The sequence below is a fragment of the Notothenia rossii genome (genome assembly GCF_949606895.1).
Source record: "Notothenia rossii genome assembly, chromosome: 5".
Lineage (NCBI taxonomy): Eukaryota > Metazoa > Chordata > Actinopteri > Perciformes > Nototheniidae > Notothenia > Notothenia rossii.
This window is the reverse complement of record NC_136903.1, coordinates 56,339,206-56,364,705: the sequence shown is the minus strand read 5'-3', so window position 1 is coordinate 56,364,705 and position 25,500 is coordinate 56,339,206. Positions and strand designations below refer to the sequence as shown.

The following is a 25,500-nucleotide window of genomic DNA, read 5'->3' as shown; positions in this document are numbered from 1 at the left end:
CATATCAGAAAATAAAACTCATCCATCCTTTAGATTACTCTAATTTTAGTCATTTTAATGTTTATTCAGGAATATGTATCTTATGTACGGAGCCCCTAAGGGGACATGGAAAAAAAAAAGGGAGAGAGAGAGAGAGAAAAAAAAAAAGTTGGGATAACGGGTTAGTATCTCATGCGAACGAGATACTAACCCGTTATCCCAATTTTTTTGTTGAGAAAGTTACCGGTGCGCCAAGGAGGGAGTGGAACACACAGGAGACAACCATTTCATTGCAGACTGTTATGTTTATGTGGGGAAATTGCATAATTGCATAAAAGTGCATACATTATTTGAGATATATTTCGAACTCAGACGTAATTTTAAGGACACAAAAGTTACCGGTACGAGAAAATAACCCGTTATCCCGACTTTTTTTTTTTTCTCTCTCTTTTAATTTGTTTTCCATGTCCCTTTAGGGAGTCCGTACTTGTGGTATGCTTGAGAACACACTTTAATTTATATACTTTTTGAAGATTATTTTAAGGGGCCCTATTATACTTTTGAGGTTATCCCTTTCCTGTAGTGTGTTTTATTGTTTTTCTTGCATGTAAATGGTCTGCAACAATAAAATCCCTTGTGTTCCCTTTAGGGTTGCAAAATTCCGGGAATTTTCAAAGATGGAAACTTTCCACGGGAATTAACGGGAATGAATGGGAATAAACAGAAATTTATGGGAATAAACTGGGAATTTTCAAAATTGAAGGTTGGTTCTTCATAGGGAACTTAAATATAGTTGGGGAAAGTATATTTTAGCATAATCTTGACTAAAACAAACCGATGCCATTCAAGTACACTTGAATATCCATGCCATAGAACACTGCTTACTGCATGGCTATTGAGACCACACAAAGGTTCGCAACAGGCTCACAAATGTGAGAGTGGAAAAACTGGTTGGCATTCGGGCAAACCTAAGGCTCTTTGAGCCGGACACAGAGCCATCCTCAACAAGGCTGGACAGTGACACTGAAGAGGAAGACTCAGAGTTAGATGTTGATGAGGCCCAGGAAGAGCCCATTGACTGAAAGGGTTTAGCAAAAATGCAGAGGATTGCTTGAAGGAATATGTGCATGTTTAATGGGACTTTTTGGAAGGAGAAGGGCTCTTTTCATTTAAAGTGGACCTATCATGCTATATTTGAATAATATAGTGTAGGACCATACCTATATAAGGCATATTTATACTTTTTATTTTTCAAAATACCAAACAGATCATGCATTTTAGTCATTCCTCATTTAGCTCAATTTAACACTGTCTTTGCATGGGCTGATTCTGTGAGAACAGCACCATCTACAGGCCTGGCATATGTACTACAGCGTCTCCAGCGCTTTGGAACGGCAATGTCCGTGGCAGTCTCCTCCTGATTGGTGGAGTTGGCCCAATAGCCGTAGCGCCACTTCTGTGACGTCGTAGAAGTGTTCAAATCTGGATCAGTCTGTATCAGATCCGTTGCAGTCCCTTTTTAAGAGATTTGGGTATGGAGGAAAATAGAGAGGGTTGTGTGTTCTGACACTTGGTGAGTTCCCTGGAACACCGGGGACACATCTTCATGTATAAAAGACGTACAAAAGTGCATTTTGCATGATAGGTCACCTTTAACATTTTGAATAGGACTTTGTGGGGATCTTTGGATGGGGGGTGCATTTTTGTTCATTTTTTAATGAGTGGGGTTGGGGTGGATGAGTAACATTTAACTCAACATTCCTGTTTTCGTTCTTCAATGAAACAAATAATTGTTCAATAAAATAATTAAAACTTGTTCTGTTCTACTTAAAAAAGAAATGTTTTAAAAAGAATCTGTTGAAATGTCATTTTTTTTTGTTTAATTTTGCATCGAATATTTCCAGAATTCCCCAGCTTAACTTCCCATGGAAACTTTCCGGAAATTTACCGGAAACTTTCCGCCCCTTTGCAACCCTAGTTCCCTTCAGAGGGAGTTTCACTCCCACACAATCATGTAAACGTAGAGGCACAACATAAAAACATAATAATAATAATAATATTAATAATGCATTACATTTTTAATTAGAGCGCTTTTACAGGTGCTCAAAGCGTTTTACAATTACACATTACACATATTAGACATGTAAGAGTCATTACTGTGGACATTACCAACAGGAGCATGAACCTGAAAGGAGCATAATTAGTCCTCTTTAAAACATTAGGATGAGCTGTTATGTCAATGTCTATTTTTGAGTCGCTGAGTAGCTCTATGACATTATACAGATTTTTCTGCTGTTTTGGCAACATTTGTTGTAATGAGTAAACATAGCCAATGAGTAATTAATAAATGAACATTTATCCTTTCAGTGAATGATAATAGCTTATTGGCAAGGTTACATGAAGCTGAAGTGACTCAATGGCTTGGTTAACACAGTCTTGTGTTGGCCTATAACTGGCCATGTTTGTGCCTGGATGTAGAATTGTTTTATTGCTGGAATTAACATTTTGACTCATGCTTGCAAACAGTGAGGATTTGGAGTCTCTGTTTGCCCCAAAGGAGAGCAATTCAGAGGAGATAAGAGCAAGAGCTAAAAGCCTTGTAATTACAAATGTTAAGCGGGTTGAAAATACTTATTTGTTGCTTCTTTATTGCTTTTCTGCATGTGTTTGTATTTCAGAGTCGGTGGTGCCTAGCAGTGGTACATTCCACGTCAAACTGCCGAAGAAAAGAGGAGTGGAGCTGGGGCTCACCATCAGTGGTGGGCACACACACACACACACACACACACACACACACACACACACATACACACACACACACACACACACACACACACACACACACACACACACACACACACACACACACACACACACACACACACACACACACACACAGGGCCACACACAAAGTCTGTTGTTCTTTCTGATGGCACATCACAAAAAATACTAGCTCTATACCATATGGCCAACATTTTGTCATCATATTGTCCTTTTTAGATTTTTTGGTCTGTTTGTAATGATGTCCGACAGGTAATAACGCGCTAAAACAACAGATAACACTACCATTAAGAGTAACGTGCTGCAGTTTAAAATGTGAATATATAAACACAAATGTGCCACAACACATGCATCTTGAAAACAAATGTGCAGTATGGAAAACACCAACCAACCAGGGCGCTTGTTGACGTTCAGGGATTATCAAGTTGGTCAATTGTCACTGTTGGCAGAGTTAGCCTGATTCATAATTTTAAGTGTTTCTGTCAGTATAGTTGAAATGACCAAGTTAGCTACATTACCCAGCTAGCTTACAGCAGATATATATTGGAAGGAATCATGTCAGGATCACATTGTCAAAATAAGTAAATAAAACGTATATTTTATGTTTGTTTACAGTGTCAGTGATTGTTGGCAAACTTTATAGTCCCCAAATGTCAATAAGCGCTCCGGTCCCAGCTGTGTGCGTCACTTTTTAGTGTCCCCGTTCCTGTTTAGTTTTGAGCTTGCGGCAGCGTTGTTTTCTTTGCAGCATTTCATTTATGCAGCGCTTTCAGTAAAAACTGTGCATGTTTCGTCAAGTTGGTAAATGTTTTTTAAACGCTGCGAATGTTTCGTCAAGTTTCTAAAGATGTTTCTTCATTTGCATGTGTTTATGAAACTTTTCTCCTAATGGAAGTGTTCTGGGCCGTTTTAGCACATTTGCAGCTGTCGGCCACCGTAGTCTTTCAAGGTTTAGTACAGGCCACTCGTAATGCTTCTGAATAAGAATGACTCTTCAAAACAGAACTTTGCTGTCACAGTTTCCCCTGTTATCTACATATACGCAGAGAGAGAGGTCTGTATAAATAGTGTTCCCAGTTTGGAGTGGAAGAATTTGACTGGTCTGCACAGAGCTCTGACCTTAATCCCATCACGAGTCAGGTCTTATCACCAGACTTCGCTAAAGCCCGTCTGAAAGTTAGCAAATCCCTGTGGCCGGGGTCCAAAGTCTTTCAAGGACTCTTCCCAGAAAAGTGGAGGCAGTCAGAGCAGGACGTTAACACCCATATTTATGTATGTGTGGGGCATCAATATGCCTTTGCCCTTGTTGTATTTCGAACCGACATGTTATTTGGATGCAGTTACCAACCAACACAGATGTGTACACTCTTTTATTTCAATGTGTTATAGTGGATGAAGTCTGAAACTCTTTTTATGTTCTACTGGTGAGGGACTTTATTATAATTAGTGATGAAGTCATTGCTCAAACACTTAAGTGTGAAGCTTTAGTCCTGATCTCCTACAGTGTTTATGATGCTAATCATTAGTCTCTGGAATGTGTGTTTATTTAAGTCTTCCAACTGTCAGGGCTGAGTGAAGCAGGCAGGACCCAAATGCAGATTACACAGAAAATACCTTTATTTCAAGGTTTTACACGGTGACAAACAGAACACTACCCCGTGAACACAGTCACAGACAAACAACAATCCAACAATGACAGACAGAAAAACCAGAACTTAAATGCACACAAGACTAATCACACAAACAAGACACAGGTGAGGAGGGAGGAGAAAACACAGGGGCACAAGGTGAACACAATCGGGAAATCAGACACAGGAGGGCAAACACAGAGACAGGAAGCAACAGACAAGACGGGGGGTGAACACTTTTCAAAATATAACAGGAAACCAGAGACAGACAAAACACAACACAGACAGACCGTGACACCAACATAAACTGTAATATTTGAAGTAGCATGAACTGAGTGGCAGGTAAACTGTTGAACTCTGCACTTTTGTAAATATTTGGTGAAAAAAAATGTATAAATACATGTGCAAGTATTTAAAAAAAAATGTGTAGAATGTATCAACAGAAAACGATACAAAATATTCCTCTGACTGATCAGTTTTTTTATTTATTAACCATCTGTGATTAAATACTCTGTTTCGAGTAAAAGAAATGCATACAAAGCGTAAAATAAAAGTACAAAAGTATTAGAGTTTAAATACAGTAAAGAGTACCACAGGTATTATTACTTATACCTGTGGCACAACCCATTTCAGACTTAATATATATATATATTATAGTATTTCTTTGTAATTAGTGTTAAGCTGACAGAATAATGTGCTTCTGTAAAAAGTAGAAATGTTTGCTTTAAAGATGTAGAATTGTAAAGTACAAGTAACTCAGACTTATTCTTCGAATATCAGGCTGTGCTGTGGCTGCCTCCGAGACAGAGAACGGTGCAACACTGCCATCTTCTGAAATATAGTGTTCACAGCTGAAATGAGAAGGATCTTACACACACATTAACTAATTTTACACATTTTACACCAAATTTAAACAATTTGTATCCTAAAAAAGAAAAAAGTATATAACCTGAAAATACCAATCCTATTGAAACAATGTCAGCCTTTCTCAGTGTCAGAGTGCAACTGAAGAGTTTGACATTTTGAAAAATTCAGATGATATTGAATTAACATTATTTTTTTCCATTTGGAGTGTTGAAAAAATAAATAAAAGTATCAATACAATCTCAAAATACTCTTATGAAAATAAAAGTGTCACATACAAAATCTCACTTACTAAAAGTACAGAAGTAATATTAGCAAATTGTACTTAAGGTATAAAATGTAAAAGAACTGCAGGACAAAGAGGCTCCATATGGGATGTATCAATGTATCAATGACACAGATGGTTAATAGCGTTGTACCAAGTAGACAAACACAGTTGTGATGGACACATTACTGATGTTGAGGGCTTTCTCTATAGGACTTTACCTATTTATACCATCAATATTTCACTGTTTCATCTTTAGAATTATAATTTGGTTTAAGGTTTAACAGTATGTCCCTTTTTAAACGCAGTGGTAGCATTACATTGAAATACTCAAGTAAAGTACAAGTATTTCATGATTGTATATAATTACAGTCCTTGAGTAAATGCATTTAGTTAAATTCCATCGCTGCATATTTGACAGAAATGTTATAAACACTTTCTTATGTTGTCTCCACAGTCAGTAAGAAGCAAGGAGAGCCCCTCATCATCTCTGACATCAAGAAGGGCAGCATGGCCCACAGGTATCTGTTATATTATATTATGTTATATTATATTTTACAATATAATATAATATTTTATTATATTGTATTATATTAGATTATTTTATATTATATTAACTGTAATTATTATATTATATTGTTGTAGTATAGTATATCATATTATATTGTATTATTTTATATAGCATTATATTATATTGTATATAATTATATCATCATAATATTGTAACCTTGTATTATATCATATTAAAGTATATGATAGTATTTATTTTTATTTTATTTTATATAACATTTCAATTTTACATTATATTCTATTACTTTATTTTATTTTATATTGCATTGTTTTATATCAGATTGTATCCTTTTATATTCTATTATATTGTATTATGATAAGTTATATCATATTATCTTTTAATTATATTACAATATATGATATGATATTCTTCTGGAGATATCACAGCTGTTTTTCTCAGTGTATGTATCTCACTGTCCTTATCACACCTGTACTCTTTTGACAGACATCTGATAGGCTGCTGCAGTTAAACCATTATGAATGAAACTTTCTGGTTCCACATTTGTCTTGCTTCCTGTCTCTGTCTCTCCTCAGAACGGGGACCCTGGAGCCTGGGGACAAGCTGCTGGCCATCGACAACATCCGGCTGGAGAACTGCTCCAAAGACGAGGCGGAGCAGATCCTGCAGCAGTGTGAGGAGCTGGTCAAACTGAAGATACGCAAGGACGAAGACAACTCAGGTACAAAGACGAGGCTGGCCCTGGCGGGTAGCATAACATGAAGGAAGTGTCTCTACACACACATTTTCAGATGTGTTTTATTTGATTACAGTTTTTCTCAGTCTTAAAACTCTCCAAAGTCCAATTAACAAACCGATTTGTTGGACAACATTGCTCCTGTAAATGTCCATAAAAGGCAGCTAATCACCCAAAACATTTGATCAATGCTTCAATAGTTATTGTTTCAGTAAATTGGTAGAACAATTTGTGTTGTTGTTATTCTTATTGTCAAGAGGACTTACGGTGGCCCTGAAGTGCAAGACACCACAGCATTTCACAAAACACAACTGAATTTCAGACAACGCTACGGCATTTCACAAAATGCCGCAGCATTTCACAAAACACCACAGCCTTTCACAAAACGCCACAGCATTTCACAAAACACAACAGCATTTCACATTGGACGGAAAGGGTATTCCTTAGGGAGAACACTTCTTGTTTGTGATTGGACAGAGCCAGCCAGAGAAGCACTGCTGTGATTGGTTGTTTTTGCTGCCAGTCAAGAAATGACGCTTGGCCCAACACATCAGCTGTTAGCTGTTAGCACACACTCAGAGCTCACAGCTCCTCATATCTGTTCAGAAACTGGACAAAAGTTAAACATATACAAACCACAGACTGTCTATGTCATGGCGAATACAGTCGCTGCTTTATTTATGTCTGTATGACGTTGTTGTGAGTGTGGACAGAGCAGCTACAGGTTAGTTTAGCCTGATGGATCCGATCTCGATAGGATTTACATGGATATACACCCCGCCCCCTCTCCAGCGTCTTGTTTGAATGACAGCAGTAAACACAGAATTAATGCTTTATTAATTCATGGTTTTTAAGGGGCTTATCTAATACTATGGTAGACTACCAAATATTCGCATCGCTCTAATCGCTCGGGTTTCACCACGGCTGTCAGCTGTGTTTGCTCCTGTCCTTCAAACAAGACGCGCTGGAGAGGGGGCAGGGCGTATCTCCATGTAAATCCTATGGGAGATACCAACTACAACCAAATGAACCTATTTGACCGTGATGTAATTGTATTATACGTTTCAAAGTGATGCCGAAGTATCTACATACTGATAACGGTTAGTAAAAACCATGAATTAACGCTATGACAAGTCTGCAGACAAGACGGCAGGCGAGTAGTGAATCACCCGGTGCTGTATGATCAGTCTCTGTTCATCTACCGGGATACAAACCGGAGGAGCCAGGCATGGAGGGAGGTGGCAGAGATAGTGGGTGAAACTGGTAGGTTTTCGCCTGTTTGGGGAGTTTATATCCAGTGTACCTCGTTTAAACATTGAATGGACAGCTAGCAGGCATGGACAGTATATATAGCTAGCATGGAATGCTAGCATTTTGCTTTTTATGTCGGGGGCGGGAGATTCATGTGATTGGTAGTTGGTCACGTTGCTTGCGTTGACTCCCCAAGCTTCAGACACGCCCACCGCCAAGCGCCAACGCACGCTGCTGTGTGGACGCTCCGTAATGTGTTGGGACATATTGCGCTGTCGGGCGTTGACCAATCACGAAGCGTCATTTCTTGACTGGCAGCAAAAACAACCAATAACAGCAGTGCTTCTCTGGCTGGCTCTATCCAGTCACAAACAAGAAGTGTTCTCCCTAAAGGAATACCCTTTCCGTCCAATGTGAAATGCTGTGGTGTTTCCTGAAATGCTGTTGTGTTTTGTGAAATGCTGTGGTGTTTTGTGAAAGGCTGTGGTGTTTCCTGAAATGCTGTTGTGTTTTGTGAAATGCTGTAGTGTTTTCGGAAATGCTGTGGTGTTTTTTGAAATGCTGTGGTGTTTTGTGAAATGCTGCAGCGTTTTGTGAAATGTTGTGGCTTTTTCTGAAATGCTGTGGCGTTTTCTGAAATGCTGCGGCGTTTTCTGAAATGTTGCGGCGTTTTCTGAACTGCTGTTGTGTTTTGTGAAATGCTGTAGCGTTTTGTGAAATGCTGTGGTGTTTTCTGAAATGCTGTGGTGTCTTGCACTTCAGGGCCACCGTAAGGACTAGATGTTTTAGGCTGTTCCAAGTCAATACTGTCTAAACAAGTTGGTGGCGTAAGGATTTGCACATTTGTATATTCACAGTATTTCTGGGGCACATGTGTTGTAAAAGGAACGCCTTTGATTTTTCGGATGTATTGTTCAAGTGCCAAAACAAAGAACCTAAGCCAAATTGGAAAAGACTGCAGGAGTTTAGTTATAGTTCTCATCTCTCGTCTCTCCTTTGTTAACTTCCTTTCACTGGTGTCACTCGAGCATTACGTCTGCATTAGACCTGATGTTATCCCTCAGCAAGTTTAAAACATTCAATGTCTCAGATATGTATGAGAAATACCTTATGCCTGCTTTTGATTATTGAATGGGCAATATGACACCCTATGGCTCAAAGCAGTGGTTCCCAACCTGGGGGGTGCTCCCCCCGGCTTACTTTGAGCATGTGTTTTAAACAGTTTAATCCCTTTGTGAATTGTTTCCACTTGCGCCGTCCTTTAATTTCTTGATACAGCGGGAGTCCAATAACCATCAGTCTCTCCAATAGTGCTCCTTAATTACGCTTTCATCCTCCTTTAACAAAATACTTCACATTCATCCAGTTTGTGACTAGTTGTAGCATTTTTGAGACTTTTAAACTTTAATTACCGCTGTTGTCCCCCCCCCCCCCTCCGCTTGTGTGTGTTGGGGGGGGGGGGGGGTGGGCGCAACTTCCAACAGGAGTCATTGGGGGGGCTCTTGGGAAAGAAGGTTGTGAACCCCTGGCTCAAAGGATGAAAGAATAACAGCAAGCGTTGTGCAAGAAGCAGAGGTGGGAAGTAACTAAGTACATTTACTCAAGTAGTGTACTTACTGTAAGTACAATTTTGAGATACTTGTACTTGACTTGATTATTTCCATTTAAGCTAATGTGTACTTCTACTCCACTAATATTCAGAGGGTAATGGTGTACTTTTTCTCAACTACATGTATTTAATCCCTTTAGTTACTTTACAGATGTGGATGAATGATGTGAAATATAATCAAGTGTTAAATCAGACTTTAGTTCCACCTGGGTTAAATTAACAAGCTACCCTGCAGTATACAAAGTCATTCAAACTAGCTGCACCTTTACCAGCTTTGAGAACACTTTAATGATCAATCATTATAAAACATATCATATATATTATTCTGAAATCTGCACAATGACTACTTTACTTTTGGTACTTTAATACTTCTATTTTTACTAGACTAACATTTTGGATGCAGGACTTTTACTTGTATCAGAGTATTCCTATAGTACTCTGGTACTTCTACTTTTACTCAAGAACAAGATCTGAGTACTTCTTCCACCTCTGGCAAGAAGTTGACAATTGTCATTGTTGTGTTAAAACAAACAAATCCAAATCTCCCAAAAGATGAATGACACATTTCAAATCTGTCATTAAATTATTGTTTATAGATGTTATATGTTTGCTGAAAATAGTTTTAAATCAAGAATTTAGCTGAAGCAAATGACAAAATCAACAAGTTTAGAATCATCAGCTCATCAACAAGTTTAAAGAAAATGCACTGACAGTGTTTGACCACCAGGTGGTGGTGTTGTCCACAACTCAAGCACATTTTTAAATTAACTGTACTGTAAAATTCATCTTTATTCAGTGGGGAAACGTATGTAAAACAATTTAATCCAGGATGAACCAATTAAAATAAAACATTAAGAACACATATATAAGGGATAAAAGTAAGAACGTGTGTAGAAAATTGATATCCTGGTGATCTAATGGTACATTCTAATTCAGCGTAGGACAGTTATGCGTCATCTCAGTCATGTGCGTGTTACTGCCCTTACACCCAACCTCTTGATAACTGTGTTAGTTAAAGGTTTATTTACTCCAGGATGTTGCATAGAGATGGTTTTTACACTAAAACAAAAAAAATTACAAAAATGAATACGCAATGGTGAAAAAAATACTCAGATCCTTTAAGTTCTTCAAGTAAAAGTATTAATACCACAGTCCTAAGTACTCCATTAAAAATATGAATTCAACATTATACTTAATATAAAGTACAGTATGTTTATTTTTATTTTTTTATAAATTGTAGTCAAGTTCTTGCTCTTTGTTGTATTTGATGTGTTATCATAAAAATATGATATTATTCTGTTTCTAAATATACATTTAAGAATGTTGCTGTGTTTTAATTTGTAAATGTGGTGCACATTTTGTGTACTTTGTGTACTGTAGTGTAAACACATTATGTAATTTATTTAAAAAAGTAAATACAGCCGTAAAGTAATTGTAGTAATATCACAATGTTTCGCAAAGTAGCAACAATTTAAAATAAGTAAAGTACAAGTACCCGGAAATTATACTATACTTGAGTAAATGTACTTAGTGTCATCCCGACACAGTGGATACCGGAAGGGATTGTGTGATCATGCCAGATTATAACTTGGAGGATGGATCACACACGGACACGGACACACACACGGACACACACACGTGTTAAACTGCAGAGAGAATGTGTTTCTGCTACATGATGACAAGGCAGTCTTTTCCAGTTACCATGGAAACTGCCTCTTCCTGACCAGTGTTGGTTCGGGAACAGTTTGACCTACTTCTGGAAAGAGAGCGTGTGTGTGTGTGTGTGTGTGTGTGTGTGTGTGTGTGTGTGTGTGTGTGTGTGTGTGTGTGTGTGTGTGTGTGTGTGTGTGTGTGTGTGTGTGTGTGTGTGTGTGTGTGTGTGTGTGTGTGTGTGTGTGTGTGTGTGTGTGTGTGTGTGTGTGTGTGTGTGTGTGTGTGTGTGTGTGTGTGTGTGTGTGTGTGTGTGTGTGTGTGTGTCAGGCAGTATCATCTACTCAATGGAGTTGAAACATTAGAGTAATGTGTGTGTGTGTGTGTGTGTGTGTGTGTGTGTGTGTGTGTGTGTGTGTGTGTGTGTGTGTGTGTGTGTGTGTGTGTGTGTGTGTGTGTGTGTGTGTGTGTGTGTGTGTGTGTGTGTGTGTGTGTGTGTGTGTGTGTGTGTGTGTGTGTGTGTGTGTGTGTGTGTGTGTGTGTGTGTGTGTGTGTGTCAGATGAGCAGGAGACCTCGGGCAGCATCATCTACACAGTGGAGCTGAAGAGGTACGGGGGCCCTCTGGGCATCACCATATCAGGCACCGAGGAGCCCTTCGACCCCATCACTATATCCGGCCTGACCAAGAGAGGCCTAGCCGAGAGGTACACACACACACACACACACACACACACACACACACACACACACACACACACACACACACACACACACACGCACACACACAAGATGTCTCCTCTTAGAAATCTAGGTTACTAGTAGTTAGAGCTCGTGCACAGCAGTAAAGCAGCTGGAGGTAATTGCTTTGTTCCTATATTTTTCAATATATATATAAAAATGTTTTTTAAATGAGTGCTACTAAACTATTATAACAACCATATTAAAATTATTTGACATTTAAAAATGTAAAATAAATGACTAAATGAAACAAATACCTTATTTTAACTTCATTTGATCCCAACACGTAGTACGGTAAACACATCTTATCAGGCACCATGTGAAGTCTTACACAACTATTAGTACTATGGAACTATATTTGTATTACTTTTCTTGAACAATAATGCACAATTGGATGTTGTAACAACAAAGGCACGAAAGCAGACCAATAAAACACAGATGTAAACAAATTCAATTTGAAATGCTGAAACGTTAGCTCTGCATTGGGTTTTTTGAGGAACATGTTTGTTAGGGGTTAACAGAATACTTTTTGGCAAATGAAACTGCATGTAAACATAAGGCACCTTTCACAGGAATCATTGGTAAACTACACAAATTATTTTTTTATGGTTTGGAATTATTCTTTGTGCGTATAACAATGTAACACTTTATTTAGGGGAAACTGGTTTCCGTGACTGCTGCTCAATTTTAGAATGAAATACAATAAAAGATAAATAGAACACAAATATTCAAATAAAGAAATAGCTCAATTAAGAATGTGCAAAAAAGGAAAGCACAAAATAAAATAAAGATATGTATATAAACAATTGAAGTTAAAGTAAAATGTCTAATACAATTAATAAAAATATAATAAGGATTAGATCTTCTTTTTTTTTTGACTCACAGACAACTAGTCCCACCAATAAAGTTATCCAGTGTGAATTCTGTGTGGCTCATGAAAAGTGTTCACACATACAGTATATGTCTCCACTGTAGCAGCACTGGTGAGGCAGAGAGCTACAGATTAAAGACAGCTTCCTCCATCCTCAGTGAGAATAACAACTATAACACTCAGGTAACAGTAAAGTTAGGGTCACGACCTTTTGACTCTCAAGCGCGGTTACTGATTTAGTCAGAATTGTCCCATTTCCATTATCTGCAGTGAACATTTTAATTTGGATCATTCCAGCACTCAAGAAAACTTTAGCCCAAACCTGTGCTGCCTTATTTAGGCTTCGTGAAGCAGTGGGGGAAAACCTTATTAGGAGAAATAACAGGATATGCCTTGGGCAATAAATAGAGGGATTCCCCGGCAGCAGCTGAGTGTGCAGCAGGCTCCACGTGACGAGGTGCTGACGGGTAAGATAATGAGGAGCATGATGCAGTGGAGAGGGGGCAGGGCAGCCAGTGGGCACAGCAACAGGCTCAACATGATGTAATGGCTCTGAGTCATAATCATCCACTGGCAAATACAGCTTATAAACTTCTAAATAAAATGCTTTTATAACAGGCTCACGCTTTATTCCCACAAAACACACCCAAAGAGATTTGGTTTATTGGAGTTTGTCATTTTCGTATTTTCTGTCGTCGTCGATGAAACAGACCTGATGGCTAAAAGCACTCTATACTGTAAATAGACTCATTTTCACACAGTAAGACTACGTCAACATTTCTGCTTTAAATATTTATATAAATATAAAGTTATTGTGTTCATATTTGTATTCTATATGATTTTTCAATTTTATTTAAAATACAATCATACAGGATTACACAGGATGCAGCTAAAAAATTAAATAAAATAGAAATTTAAATATAAAATAACACAAAATCATTCAATAGAACGGGGATGTTGCTGATGAGAAAAAAGAAAGAAGTCCCTTTTTATTTAACGTTTTATACATTTTGTATTGGATATTAACCATTTACTATTGTTTATACTGTAAAATTATTTTTTTTATTTTTATTATCAATTTTCTTTGTATCGCAATTTTTTTTTGTTTATATGAATATTTTCATTCTATTTTTTTTTTGTATTGTATCTTTTATTTTATTGCATCCTAAAATCAAGGAACTGTCATCAAAACCGATTTCCCCCAAAGAAAGTATTCTGTTGCACATGGAACATGTTTGCACTGACCTAGTTTGTGAGCCTTGGTATTGGTTGACCAGATTAGGTAAATAGAAACTCAAGATATCAAAAGGAAACATTCACAAAAACGCTTCTCTGGATTTAACCAGTGCATTAACTGTGTGTTTTAAGCATGTACATGTGATATATTTGTCTATGACCATGGGTGAGATTAGTGATCTAAAGCATTAATATCTGTATCAAAGTAGGCCGCAGGATAAAGGATTGGTTTGCTTTAACTCTGGTTTCATGCGGTGGCCGGTGATAATGGGAATAAAGGTCGACAGTCACCTTGCTGTGACCCTTCACTAGTCATGCAGTTGTTGACATAAATCAAGTTGAAACACTCATAACTTAAAAATAAATTCCTAAATCCGCTGCAGCCTTGTGTTTCTGGTTTGTATATACTGTGTCCTATAGCTAACATGTGTATACACATACAGTATGTTTTAGAACAAGTCTGTACAAAGTCATGGTCTTTTTTTTAAATTTAAAATGATCTAATTAAATTACTCATGACTTCCCGTTCATGATAATGAATGAATCATTATCTTAATTACCTACGACATATCTCAACCTCACGTGTGATAGTCATCTGTTGATGTGAGCATAGAACATAATTGTGCATTTTGTTGTGTGTTTCCTCTTGAGTGTGTGACTGTGTGATGTTTTCATGTGTGTGCAGGACAGGGGCTATTCATGTAGGGGATCGGATCCTGGCGATCAACAGCATCAGTCTGAAAGGCAAGCCCCTGAGTGAGGCTATCCACCTGCTGCAGATGGCTGGGGAGACTGTAACTCTCAAGATCAAAAAACAACTGGACAGTATGTATGAAAAGTGTTTCTAAAAAATAAACAGGATGCAGCTCAAAAACAAACACAAACAAAAAATCATTCAGTAGGCAAAATATATTCACACACATGCAGCATAGTGCATGAGTAAAATAGCCAAGATAATAAATACAATACAATTATCCAAAAGCATCCACTCAGTATAAAAGTAAGATATAAATAAGACGGAGTAAAAATAAAATGGTACATTGTTTTTATTTTGATATTAAAGGTGGGGTAGGTAAGTTTGAGAAACCGGCTCGAGATACACTTTTTGTTATATTCCATGGAATGCTCTTAACATCCCGATAGCAATGAATATCTTAAGTGCTTTGACAAAAGATCCATAAAAAATGTAATCTGTGGAAACCGTGGCACTGTAAAAAGCACGACCAATCATCTGAGCCGGCCCGGCTAAAATAACTGGATGGCCTACCTGCCTGCCAGCCTTCCATCTGTGCACAAACTTATCTCATACCCTCATTGGTCATGTGCGCATTCGTGTGTGTTGGAGGAGGGGCTCTGTAAGGAAGTGGCAGATTTTTTCCGGCTGTGTATTTTCAAATTCTAGCTCACTCGAGCTGGTTTCTCCAAAATGACCTACCCAACTTTTGTGAAAAGATCAAAAATACAAGAAAAAGTCCCAAATATATATATAAAAAATATATATATATTAAGACAACATTTAAAATGTAATAAAGTAATAAATAAATGAACAATAATAAGAATGTATGTGTATGAATTATATATATATATATATATATATATATATATATATATATATATATTCTTTTTAAAGACACAATTTAAAAATCATAAATATTAAGTAAATGATAAATACATATTTATTTATTAATATAAATATACAAAAATAAATATATATATATATATTTATATTTATTTATATGCATAATAAACTAATTACAAATAAATATGAATAATAACGCAGCTAACCCAATTTTATTTTGGGGAACTTTTGGAATAATAAAAAAGTGTGCTGTTGAGAACCTTAGTGCATCAGACATCAAACAAAGGAGAAGTGATGATATAAGAGGTTGCAGAACCATTAAGAGCTTTTTATACTATTAGAAGGTCTTTAATATACATTTTAAAATATAGAAATTAAGCCATGAAGTTGCAATGAAACAACTTTTTAATTTTCTTTATCTTTATAAAGATTTCCAAACTTCTTAATTGAACTCAGTGTTTCGGGAATTAATAAATGTTTGAGTTTTTACACAATGTGAACAGTTTTACATATCGTATCAACATTAGCTTCTGACTTGCAATCAACATTGTCTTTGTTGTTTGATGATCATTTATTGGATCAACTTTATCCCGTTCTTTTCTCTCAAAGATACAGAGGATAGGAAGGCAGCAGAGGCAGAGGACACAACGGAAAACGAGATCAGTGACACTGAGGAGGATGATTTGACGGACAGCCAACAGACCAATAAGCTCTCAGAGCTTTACTCCACAACCATACCCAGCGTTGACTCTGCCATGGAGTCATGGGACGGCTCAGGGATGGACGCTGGATATGGCAGCCAGGGTAAGCTGTAGAAAAAGAGCAAATGTATTAATCCCACAGGGGGAAGGAAGCCCAAACAGTGTTTCCATCTGCCCTACATCACTAGATAAATCCCACAAGAGGAAACTCACCGACAGACAGAAAAGACAGAGGTGTCAGAGCAAAAGTTTGGTCCTTGCAGGACTCGAACAGGTTCCCATTCGGTTCCAAAGCTAAATCCCTAGAGACTGAGAAACTGCCGCCCCAGATTTAAAAAAAAGATGGTTAAAGTTCAAAATTGCCTTACACTGCAAAACAAATTTAAAAAAAAGTCTTTAGGACTGCTGAATTGGAACGGGAACATTTGTCGCATGTCAACCGTGGTGGCAGTGGCTCTTAAAAATGCTCAAGAGGACATACAAAATTGCAGACCCTTATAGTTTCTATCATATAGCAAGGAAACATCCCAAAACATCCAACATTTGTATTCATGGATGTATAATAAGAACTGGATACAGCGTGGCAGCCGGGGCTTCATTCATTCCTATGAGAGTTGCTCTTTGGCGCCTGATGATAAAATGGCCCAACTTTTGAGAGAGCGAAACGTCACAGATTACCCGGCATGCCTGAGAAGTACCCGTATGTGCGCTCATACCGCATGCGAAACTTTAACCAAAATGCTCGTTCACATCAAGCACGTCAATTTGCGTACACGTAACAGAACTGCGCGTTCATGACAACATGGTAATGGTTTGTTATTATGATGGATTTGATATTAACGAGGCGGCAGTTAGCAGTTAGCGGCTAGCTAGTAATTATGCTAATGTACACATCAATCGTTATGTACTTATATTACGCTGTAACAGGATCTAGTAATATCCAAGCAACAGAACTTCATTTAGCATGAAATAATTATTGCAGTGTACAGGACTGTCTCAGAAAATTAGAATATTGTGATAAAGTTCTTTATTTTCTGTAATGCAATTAAAAAAACAAAAATTTCATACATTCTGGATTCATTACAAATCAACTGAAATATTGCAAGCCTTTTATTATTTTAATATTGCTGATTATGGCATACAGCTTAAGAAAACTCAAATATCCTATCTCTAAATATTAGAATATCATGAAAAAGTATACTAGTAGGGTGTTCAACGAATCACTTGAATCGTCTAATTAACTCGAAACACCTGCAAGGGTTTCCTGAGCCTTGAAAAACACTCAGCTTGGTTCAGTAAACTAAATCACAAGTATGGGGAAGACTGCTGATCTGACTGCTGTCCAGAGGACCGTCATTGACACCCTCCATCAGGAGGGTAAGACACAAAAAGAAATTTCTCAAAGAGCAAGCTGTTCACAGAGTGCAGTTTCAAAGCACATCCACAAAAAGTCTGTTGGAAGGGGGAAATGTGGCAGGAAACGCTGCACAACCAAGAGAGATGACCGCAGCCTTAACAGCATTGTGAAGAAGAGTCGCTTCCAGAATTTGGGGGAGCTTCAAAGACAGTGGACTGAAGCTGGAGTCCAGGTATCAAAAGTCACTGTTCACAGACGTGTCCGGGAAATGGGCTACAATAGCCGTATTCCCATGGTCAAGCCACTTCTGAACTCAAGACAACGGAAGAGGCGTCTGACTTGGGCTAAGGAAAAGAAGCACTGGACAGTTGCACAGTGGTCCAAAGTCCTCTTTTCAGACGAAAGCAAGTTTTGTATTTCATTTGGAAGTCAAGGCGCCAGAGTCTGGAGAAAGGCTGGAGAGGAGCAAAATCCAAGTTGCTTGAAATCCAGTGTGAAGTTCCCACAGTCAGCGATGGTTTGGGGAGCCATGTCAGCTGCTGGTGTTGGTCCACTGTGTTTCATCAAGCCCAGAGTAAATGCAGCTGTGTACCAAGAGATTTTAGAGCACTACATGCTTCCGTCTGCTGAAAAGCTCTATGGAGATGAGGAATTCATTTTCCAGCATGATCTGGCACCTGCCCACAGTGCCAAAACCACCAGTAACTGGTGTACTGACCATGGCATTACTGTCCTCGATTGGCCTGCAAATTCCCCTGACCTGAACCCCATAGACAATATGTGGGGTATTGTGAAGAAGAAGCTGAAAGACACCAGACCCAACAATGCTAATGAGCTAAAGGCCGCTATTGAAGCATCCTGGGCATCCATAACACCTCAGCAATGCCACAGGCTGATTGCCTCCATACCACGCCGCATTCTTGCAGTAATCCGTGCAAAAGGATTCCCAACCAAGTACTGAGTGCATTAATGGACATTTTCAAATGTTTGATTGTGTTTTGCTGTTATAAATCTTTTTTTTTTACTTGGTCTGAGGAACTATTCTAATTTTTTGAGATAGGATTTTTGAGTTTTCTTAAGCTGTATGCCATAATCAGCAATATTAAAATAATAAAAGGCTTGCAATATTTCAGTTGATTTGTAATGAATCCAGAATGTAAGACATTTTTGTTTTTTTAATTGCATTACAGAAAATAAAGAACTTTATCACAATATTCTAATTTTCTGAGACAGTCCTGTATATATATATATATATGTTCAGCTTATATATATATATATATATACAGTGCAATAAGCTTCTTAGTGCAATAGGAAGCTACAGGGACGTTAATAACGTCGGTAATATTAACTTTATTTAATACAACATTTACGGTACAAGATTTAATCATACCAATTAATCATGTAGTATGATAATGAATTACAGCAAACATGTGCAATATATCCATTATTAAAGCTCCGTGGGATGGCAGTGAGACGATATGGGTCCGTTCTTATTGTGCATCCATGGGTAAAGATAAACGCAACTCACATTGGTTTCTCAAACAGCATCTCTGTAAACTACGTGTATTCACTGAATTTCACTTTCTGCCTTTAACTCCTCGTTGTAGCTCCAATAGCTCCAGCCCCCACCCTCCCTGTGAGCACAGTGTGCTCTGATTGGTCGGGACCATGCTGAACACGTAACATGAACGTGCCGGGCGGCGCGGTCCCGTGGGTTAGATGCGTGTTCATAATGCAGAGGGATATAACTCTCAGAATAACGTTATTAGCACATTTTTACAACTTGAGGAATGAATGTTTTTAATAAGGGCTATACAAGTGTTTATACTGGGTAGTTTATTTAGTTTTTAAAAAATTATCCAACGATTTACAGACCACTCTTTCCCCATTTAAGTCAATGGGAAAAAGCGTTTCCGGGCCTGGCAACCAAACGGAAGTGTAGTTCCACCGTTTTGGCCACCACAAATATTTTCATCTGAGTCCGGCGCACTTCCTGGGGGCTTGAGTGAACTCCGTCTGTAGCCACACTCTCAGCTCAACGAGGCTCCCTCCTTTCAGGTGGAGGGAGTAAATACAGCGGCAAGCTTTAGGGCGGCCTCCCCTCTCTCCGGCAGAAACAGGAAATGCCGTAACTGTATGTAACAACGGTTTCAAATCAGCATCTCTTTGACAAAAAATGTAAATGAATAACTCAAATAAAACTCCAAACATCTTTAATTGTGTTACTTTTTTGTAAAGCTCTTTTAGTTTTAAACCTGATGTTTATAAGCTTCTTAGTTTTTGCAACAGTCTGTAAATATACACAACTTTATAATAAAATACACACATTTACCTTGTTCTAGACTAAACACAGGTATGATCCTAAGTTAAAAATATATGAGGTTATCATGAGGTTTTTAACATCGCAGTTTATCAGTGGAAGTTTGCTGGAACTACTTGTAAACAGCGTGTTTCCTGATGAGAGACCGGTCTCAAGCATAGACTGTATATATAAATGGATGTAGTGTCCGTGACGTCACCCATAGGATTCTGCAGAGTTGCCGAGAAGCCCTTATTAGGCGGAGTCGGCCGCTAACGGCTCGACAGCGACGTCAGAGTCTAATCCCGCCTGCTCCAAATAAGGGCAAAGAGGCGGAGCCGAGGCGGGACCTGCTGCCTCCGAACTGGAAGTAAACAGAGCTAGCTCAGGCTAAGAAGCTAAGCTAACATGAAATACATGCATACCAAGTTACTGCTAAAAGGGTAGTTCCCATACATAAACGTTACATTCATAATCAAATGAGACAATCTGCAAGAGAACTAGCTATATTTTGTTATTCTTAATGCTTGTCATTCACACGTTAAGAAAAGAAGTACCGATACATAGCAGAACAATTGTGGCGATGTTCAGCTTAATCAGCCTGTTCAACATAATTTATTTAGCTAATACTACAGCAGGCGAACCAAGTCTGCGTTTCGCTGCATTCCTTGATCTCCAGTTATAACGACGGACTCCATCGCCCGGACCTAACGGAGCCGCAGTGGGCTAGCTCCGGGACATCGGCTGGAGCTAGCCCCCTGCGGCTCCGTTAGCTCCGGCGGCCACCACTGGGATAATTGGGTCCCCAATTAACATTTGCTCCCGTTTAGCATTATGGGCGTCATAGCCATAAACTATAAAAGTCTTACCCAAGGCTGAATCATAAACTAAAATGTATATGTATGTATAAAGGGTTACGTTCTTAGCTGGCAAATAAGTAACAAGCTAAGCTACCAAGCACACAATCACCTGCGAACGGGATTAACATGTATCATAAACACAACATTTTAATTGTCTGGTATTTGTAACAATATTCCCTAAAAGGCACAACCACCACGAACTAAAGCTAAAGGGTCAAGTACAGTACTATGACTAACTAACGTTGTAGCCTCTATGGTTGTAGCCTAGCAGAGTGGACAAGTTGCTGTTAGCTGACAGTGAGGCATGTACATGTCCATCAAAGTGACCACGCCCTAATTTATGCAAAAAATGTAAGACCTAATATAAATAAAAGGGTCGTGTTAGAAAACAATTCACTCACAGATTCATAATCATGAAGGTGGAATCTAACTATATCGATAATAATATTTATTGCATACATGGGTAGAAACATGTTTTTTTCTGCTGTAAAGTTGTGCATTTTAACATGGGGGTCTAAGGAAATTGCTTCTTTCGGCAGTCAGTCCCTAGCGGCCCATGTATGAACTGCAGTGTGTTCCACTTCCGTATTGGTGTCCCGGCTGTTCCACAGAGTTTGCCGCTTGGTCTCAAGTCAGCACCGCTGCAGACTCGCTGTTTGAGGGCTTGATAGCCCACTCCCCCTCCACACCGCTCCACACTCGTTGGTTTGGAACAGCCCTCAATATGGCGGACCCTCCGTGTGAACGCGCAAACGGAGGGGTAGGGGTAGGGTGTAGGGGGCCGTTTGGGAATGGGCCGAAGAGAAGGGATTAGACGCCGCGGCAGAGAGGGTGATTGAAAAAACATGGATAAAAATCTAAGAAAACGAAAAGAAAAAGGTGGGGCCGAGAAGGCAAGAGAAAAAAAGGTGAAGTCACTCGCAGGTGAAGTATATAAATGTCGCAAATTGACAGACCTTTTTGGCAGCAGCGCTGCTACAAGCTCTATCAGCAGCAGCTTAGAACGAGTGCAAGATGATGAAGAGAATGATGAGGGCGCGAGTTCAGATATACAGCCAGCCTCCTGCTTTCATGATGAGGGACAGAGTTGAGCCGGTGGAAGAACCAGCTCAACTGGCACACGTTCAGGGCAAGAACAAGAGGTGGGTGAGAATTATCCCCTGAACTCAGTGGCGTTTTCTCCTGGAGGCCAAGGGAAGCCAGGCTTCCCCTATTTTTTTGGATTGTAGTTATAATTTTAGACCCTCCAGAAAAACGCGATCCTGCGATCGCAGAATTTACCGCATAATCAGCAAAATGGCGCAGATTTTTAAAAGGCCGCATATTTATCAAAAGGCCGCATAATCCCTGCATTTTTCCACACAAAGTTGAGAAAAAAAAAAGTAAACTCGTGAAGTAGTGATGATGATGACGTGACGTCATCAGCTCGCGCATCACAGAAGGTAAACAACAACGTAGAGTGAACGTGTGGAACTCACACGAGAGAGAAAACACCAAGATGAAAAAATCTGATCCATCTAATTTACCGACGAACATTTCTGCTAAAGACCGGGCAAAGCAGTACCCCGATGTCTTTCACAAAAGTGGGGGGAAACTATTCTGCAGCCCGTGCAACTGTGTGTTGGAGCATAAGTCTTAGAGAAAATTGACGGTGACGACCCACTTTGATTCATTCAAACATTCGAAAATGCTTTCTGCTGCTGCGGACAAGAAAGCCAAACAACTCACGTTCACCGAGGCATCAACCTCCAAAACCCTTTCGAGGGCTACAAGAAACGAAGTGAGTAGCCTACAAGATTGAAGCTGGTCAGAGAACGAACGAGTAAATGAAAACAGAATGAGGCGGAGAAGTGTGTGTGTGTGTGTGTGTGTGTGTGTGTGTGTGTGTGTGTGTGTGTGTGTGTGTGTGTGTGTGTGTGTGTGTGTGTGTGTGTGTGTGTGTGTGTGTGTGTGTGTGTGTGTGTGTGTGTGTGTGTGTGTGTGTGTGTGTGTGTGTGTGTGTGTGTGTGTGTGTGTGTGTGTGTGTGTGTGTGTGTGTGTGTGTGTGTGTGTGTGTGTGTGTGTGTGTGTGTGTGTGTGTGTGTGTGTGTGTGTGTGTGTGATTCAAATAGCCCAATAAATAAACACTTAATGTGTTTAATTGAATAGGAAAGGGGTTTAACGTTAGTGGCAGGTTTTGTGTGAGAGAGAATAAATAAGACAGCCCAATATTAAAAAATATATATATTCTTTTTCGCAACTTTCCGCATATTTCGCAATTTCACCGTATAAAATCACATAAAAACCCTGCATGTTTAACCGCATAATCAAGGATTCTAGCCCGCATAATCAAGGATTTTTGCCCGCGTTTTTCTGGAGGGTCTATAATTTTAATAAATAAATAAAAACACTTATTCGGCCGGCCCATCTCTCCCCCATTCTCATTGATTTTTTTACAAAGAGTGAAACAGCGCCCCTCTCGATGTAATGATGAAACAGTAGATTGCACTCTGTTGAGAGAGGAGGCTAGCCGAAATTGGCTTCCACTGGTGAAAAGAAATTGAGGGATTCACCAATCAGATGAGGCTCACGTCATGCCTCACAATCCAATGAAATCGCATCAACTTCAGTTCGTACTGTATCACTGCCCTTAAAAAGTAGCAAGCAACTGAAGCAAGTGCAATTATGGAGGGTGGAGATTTGGAATATTTCATCAAAAATAATTGTACTAAACTTCCGCTACAGCAGCAACTAAAAATGAAATCTGATGACAGGCCAATGCCCAAACTGGAGCTGTGTACAGAGAGGAAAGAAGGAGCGAATCTAAAACTTTAAATAATAAGCAGCGGATTTCTAACATTTGCAATTTCATGTGGCCGGACTGGGTCAGTTTCCAGGGCTGAGTTTTAGTCCCAGTCCGCCCCTGCCCCCACACTGCTTTGCTAGCGCGGTATGTTGCGTGATTAGCATGTAGCTTAGCCAGCAGTGCTCTGAGCCCGAACATTTCTTTCCAGTAATCGGTTTCTCCTACAATGGCAAACTATAAATGAGCACTTCATGTCGTTTTTATATTCCTTCTGCAGGTACATACAACCACCAGGCCGCTGGTATTGCCCTCCACCCCCACGAGTGGCGTAGCGCCAAGCAGCAGCGCAGCACCACACCTCCACCTGGACGCCGGAAGAACTACCCGTTCAGTGACGGAGGCTTCAGTGAGGATGACTGGGACAAACCACCAGGGTAGGACTGAACTTAGCTTGCTCTTTTTAACTATCATTTTTGTAACCTTAAGGCTTTAGCTCACAATTTTTTTGTTCATGCCAACACGATTTTGGATATTTTTGTTTAGCAGGATATTAATTTCCGTTCAATCTTGCATCATACAGAACATTCATGTCTGAACTGATTTAGATTGTTGCCGAAGAAAATATGAACCAAAGTTGAAGCAAATGGGCACTGTTATGATCTTTTTAAGCCTTTTTTTCTAAACCTCCAGATCGGCAGAATCAATTATTAATTCATTTCAAAATTAAATTAATTTTATTTGTAGGGAAGATTTCATTCCAATTGATTGCACACCGCCTTTCACTGTCCCGCTGCTCACAACATAAGGATGAGAAAAAGGGTTCTTACACTGTTCCACAAAAAAGAAATGAACATTATTATTAGATATTGAATAATTATGAATCTAATGTGTTGGTACAGAGCCAAAACAATATCAATGTATCACAATTTGCAATCTCTGAAATTAATCCATAGTTAAAATTATATTATTATGTAATGTTCAAATAATCCATTAACATTAACATTGTACAACTAAGATGGCGCCGCAGATGGCTGCTTCGGTGTTTTGCACTCTGTTTTGTTTTGCGCGTTAATTCAGTGTTTACATACAGTACACCGAACTCTTTCACCAGGGAAGAGCTCCTAAACATTAGAGAAACAACTTCAGCGGATTACTTTCCTACTTTTCTCTGCTCTTCCATGGAATTATTGGACATTCTTATCAATGGTACCCTCACGTGCATTCGAGCACTGAAACGCCACAGGAGTGGGAGACGGGCCGGGACATTCGTGCGCCTCCGGAGCCGCGGAGTTTGCACGCCGCTACCCGGAATATTCCTCTCCAATGTGCGTTCCATAAGCAATAAACTGGACGAGCTTCAGCTACTGGTTAGTAGAAACTGAGACTTTTCTTCATCTTGTGTTTTGTGCTTCACTGAGACCTGGCTATGTGGATCAATTCCGGACTTGGCGCTGCAGCTGGGAGGCTTACAGCTGTTCAGAGCGGATCGTGACACGGAGCTCTCTGGCAAATCAAAAGGTGGAGGAATATGTTTTACACAAACAGTGGCTGGTGCAACGATGTGACAGTGATTCTGCAGCACTGTTCTCCCACTCTGGAAACTCTTATCATCAACTGCAAACCCTTTTATTCCCCCCGCGAGTTCTCTTCATTCATACTGGTCGGTGTTTACATTCCACCGCATGCGAACGTGCAGGAGGCGCAGCGCACACTCGCCGACCAACTTATCCGAACTGCCTAGTTATTGTTCTTGGTGACTTTAACAAAGGCAACCTCAGCCA

General features: G+C 39.3%; 1 protein-coding gene across 6 annotated transcripts in view; it reads left to right on the top strand.

Moving 5' to 3' along the window:
* The window catches only part of LOC307040641 (glutamate receptor-interacting protein 2-like), a 235,991-nt gene that overhangs the window by 191,361 nt on the left and 19,130 nt on the right, over positions 1-25,500 (top strand). For all 6 annotated transcript variants that reach the window (XM_079683688.1, XM_079683687.1, XM_079683686.1 and 3 more), the window contains 7 exons: positions 2,658-2,738; positions 5,975-6,038; positions 6,622-6,767; positions 11,853-11,997; positions 14,824-14,963; positions 16,327-16,521; positions 23,997-24,153. In XM_079683688.1, the coding sequence (XP_079539814.1) occupies positions 2,658-2,738; positions 5,975-6,038; positions 6,622-6,767; positions 11,853-11,997; positions 14,824-14,963; positions 16,327-16,521; positions 23,997-24,153 (928 nt within the window). The remainder of the gene's footprint in view (positions 1-2,657; positions 2,739-5,974; positions 6,039-6,621; positions 6,768-11,852; positions 11,998-14,823; positions 14,964-16,326; positions 16,522-23,996; positions 24,154-25,500) is intronic.